Below are 3,477 nucleotides of genomic sequence, written 5' to 3'. Positions count from 1 at the left end.
ATGTCAGGTTGGGGTAACTTTTTTAATGTGTTTGATAACGAGGCGAATCAGGGGAGTTATGATAACAATGAAGATAACAAAGCGGGCATGTTTGATCTGAATGCTCCGTTCGATCCCATTCTTGCGTCTGATGCAGGTCAGGATACTTGGGGTTTGGATGCAATTCAGCCTAATTATGCTGGTTATTATCCATCACAACACCCGGTTAATTTTGAAGCCCCTCCTGTTAGTTTTGGACCACCGACTGATAGTTCTCAGTCTCCTCCCATAAGTGATGGACCGCCGGAGGGTCCAAATGCTGACCAGGAACGTAGTGAGTTTCAAAACAAGCAGGTATAACATTTAATTATATGTTTATTTGTTGTACGTTAACTATTTTATGTTTTTACGTTTGATGTTGTTTTTATTAAAACCTTAGATTAGGGTTGCTCAACCGGTCGTGTTCGCGGGTTGGTGGGTTCAACCCGACCTGAACCTGAAATTTTACACAAACCCGAACTCGACCCGAACCCGAAAATCGTATCATACATAACAACCCAAAAATGACCCGAACTTTCATGGGTTGAAATCTATGTTAATTTTTCTTTTTAACTTATAATCATGGCATAAAAATACGCACTCCATTTAATTTATGACGTAAAATATATTGTTAAAAAAACATAATATAGTATAAATGTGTAACGGGTCAAGCCGCCAACCCGACCATGTTGACCCGAACCCGACCCGTTAACCCAAACGGGTTCGCAGGTTCAACCTGAAACTGACCCGAACCCGTTTATACTAAAGCTAAACCGATTGGTTAATCATTAATTGACACATATAAGTGTTTTCGTTAGAAATTCGCTAGCATGGACGAATTGGTAGAGTGGTGTAGAGACGTTGGACGCGTAAATGGCTACGCCCTCGTCACCAAACGCACCATCTACGATAAACAGGGTAGCGGTCAGCCGTTAAAAATCTGGCTTACGTGCGATTGTGCCGGCGAGTACAAATCAACAGCCACGGTCAGACGCAGCGGGACCAGGAAAACCGGTTGCAAGTTCCAACTGATCGGGGCATACAAAAAGAGGTTAGGCTATTGGGATCTAAAGGTTGATGAAGCTAAACATAACTACGAACCATTTCTGTATCCAGAGGGTCATCCGTCCCTAATGAGGCTGACTCCATCAGAAGAGAGGACGGTGGAGCAAATGACGCATCAGAACATAAAACCACGAGACATTCTTGCTGCCATTAAAGAACAGAACCCCTATAATGTCTCAACAAGAAACACCATATACAACGCTCGGGCCAAATTAGGTCGAATGGAACAAGTCGGCGAGACTCCAATGCAGATACTTTTCGACCGGTTGGGGAAGGTTGGGTTTGTTTTTTACCATAGAACATCTCAAAACGGCGAACGGGTCGAGGATGTTTTCTTCATCCACCCGGAGTCGAACATGTTGTGGCGCGCCTTCCCGCATGTGTTGCTTATAGACGCCACCTACAAGACGAATCGGTACAAAATGCCGCTAGTCCAGATTATCAGTGTTACATCCACGTTGATGTCGTTTTGCATTGCTCATGCGTTCGTAAGCAACGAGAAACAGGAAAACTTCACATGGGTTCTACAGAGGTAGAAACACTCATTAGACAGTGTTATGGAACCCAGTGTAATAGTAACGGATAGAGATCGCGCCCTAATGAACGCATGTGCAACCGTGTTTCCCAGGGCTAGACATTCATTGTGTAGGTGGCACATACAGCAAAACATCTTCAAACATTGCAGGAAAAGCTTTAAAACATATATAGGTTTCTTTAAAAGTGGGGCGAGCTAATTAACTCAACGACCGATCATGACTACAACTACTGGTACGAGCGAATACGATCAAACTTGCCACGCAAAAAAAACCGACGGTAAGTTTTATATAATTTTTGTTTAATAATCGTATTTATTTGACTTGTCTTAACTGCACTTGAATTTGATTACAGAGATTATGAACTATTTGGATTCAATCTGGTTACAACCATATAGAGACCGGTTTGTTTCGTTCTGGAGTGACCAACATCTGAACTTCGGTCAACGTACAACGAACAGGGCAGAGGGTCAACATGCTCTTTTGAAGCAGTACCTAGGCGACTCTAATTACACCCTGGAGAAAGTGGTACCACTTATCGATAAGCTCATAAGAAGCCAGGTGACAGAAATCAAAGGCAGCATTGAAACAAGCAGGAGCCGAACATTGGGTCATCATAACAAACCAATATTTAATCTCCTACTAAAGAAGGTTTCACATGCCTGCCTAGAGTTGATATCAGACGAAGTAAATGAAATAGAAAATCTAATGTTATATAACCGTACATGCGCGTGCCGTTTGTATACAAGCTGTGGGTTGCCGTGCGCGTGTCGGTTGGAACCGTATACAACGAATGGTAATACATTATTCGACCAACCACATTTTATAATCATAGCCTTTCATCACGCAAAATCTTATTGACGTTTTATATTGTTTGTTGATATGTTTCTTAGGTGAAATGATCCCGTTGGAGTTGATAGACCCTTTTTGGAGAAAGTTAAATTTGGACTCCATAGTGGAACCGAGCAAGGTGGACTCTTTCGACTTAGACGGCGAATTTGCGCTTCTCAAACAACATTTAAGTGCTCAGCCGAGAGAACTCAAGAAAAACTTGATTCAAAAGATGAAGGAGTTGGTACAACTCAATAAGACGAAGCTTAAACAACCAGTTGTGCAAAAAAACACACGGGGTCGTCCAACTTTAAAAGCTCAGCAACAAAGGAAGGATGATTCGTTTACGGAGCCTTCTAGACACAGCTTTTTTACAACTCAGGACCAGTATAGTGATTCACAAGATGGGTTTGGCACACAAGAGTCAACGATCGAACCTACCAAGCACAGCTCGTTTGTCGAGTCACAGAGTTATTGTACTGAAACACCTACGTTCTTTGGCGAGATTGCGAAAGGCGCTAAGAATTCGAAAACGAAAAACAAGGTCGCATAATCAAAGGAAGAGCCACCAGACTTACCTTTGCTGCCTGTCGGACAAGTTAATATGTTCTTGCACTTCAAAAAGTACATTCCACCGTGCTTCTATCCACACCTCAGTCACATACAAAATGTGCAGGGTGATGGTAATTGTGGGTTTCGATCTATAGTGGTCGGCTTATCGCTTAAAGAGTGGCAGTGGCCGTTCATACGGCAGAATCTTCATGATGAGTGCAACCGGTTCCATGAACTTTGGAAAAACATAAATGAAGTTCAGTATCAACAAGTTCTGGAATCATTAGTTTGGTCCGACCATATAGACGGAGCACCTCGACATAAGTGGCTACAAATGCCATTCACGGGGCTTCTGATAGCAAACCGGTGGAATGTCATTTGTCTCTTATTAAGTGACCTTGGTTGTGCTTCATTTTTTCCCATGTTCACAACAGCCGAAGAAAGTATTCCGCATCAAACTGTCGCGCTTGTACATGTA

The 3,477-nt window shown here is 42.6% G+C and overlaps 2 protein-coding genes across 2 annotated transcripts; both read left to right on the top strand.

Annotated features, from left to right (window-relative positions):
- On the top strand, positions 1-1,619 carry LOC110892517 (PKS-NRPS hybrid synthetase CHGG_01239-like). Its single transcript, XM_022139676.1, has 2 exons — positions 1-333; positions 837-1,619. Exons 1-2 carry the CDS (start codon positions 1-3, stop codon positions 1,617-1,619), a joined length of 1,116 nt encoding a protein of 371 aa, XP_021995368.1.
- A 216-nt stretch (positions 1,620-1,835) lies between these two features.
- LOC110892516 lies at positions 1,836-3,000 on the top strand. Its single transcript, XM_022139675.1, has 3 exons — positions 1,836-1,896; positions 1,972-2,412; positions 2,510-3,000. Exons 1-3 carry the CDS (start codon positions 1,836-1,838, stop codon positions 2,998-3,000), a joined length of 993 nt encoding a protein of 330 aa, XP_021995367.1.
- The last annotated feature ends 477 nt before the right edge of the window (positions 3,001-3,477 follow it).

This window comes from Helianthus annuus, chromosome 12 (assembly GCF_002127325.2).
Source record: "Helianthus annuus cultivar XRQ/B chromosome 12, HanXRQr2.0-SUNRISE, whole genome shotgun sequence".
Taxonomy (NCBI): domain Eukaryota; kingdom Viridiplantae; phylum Streptophyta; class Magnoliopsida; order Asterales; family Asteraceae; genus Helianthus; species Helianthus annuus.
This window is presented reverse-complemented; position numbering and strand designations above follow the sequence as displayed.

What these genes read in the sequence shown, in the direction of transcription:
- LOC110892517 (XM_022139676.1), top strand. Translation starts at nt 1, where the DNA reads ATGTCAGGTTGGGGTAACTTTTTTAATGTGTTTGATAACGAGGCGAAT. An exon ending in GTGAGTTTCAAAACAAGCAG is followed by an intron (nt 334 to 836) that starts GTATAACATTTA and finishes TGTTTTCGTTAG; the next exon opens with AAATTCGCTAGCATGGACGA.
- LOC110892516 (XM_022139675.1), top strand. Translation starts at nt 1,836, where the DNA reads ATGACTACAACTACTGGTACGAGCGAATACGATCAAACTTGCCACGCA. An exon ending in CCACGCAAAAAAAACCGACG is followed by an intron (nt 1,897 to 1,971) that starts GTAAGTTTTATA and finishes ATTTGATTACAG; the next exon opens with AGATTATGAACTATTTGGAT. An exon ending in GGAACCGTATACAACGAATG is followed by an intron (nt 2,413 to 2,509) that starts GTAATACATTAT and finishes TATGTTTCTTAG; the next exon opens with GTGAAATGATCCCGTTGGAG.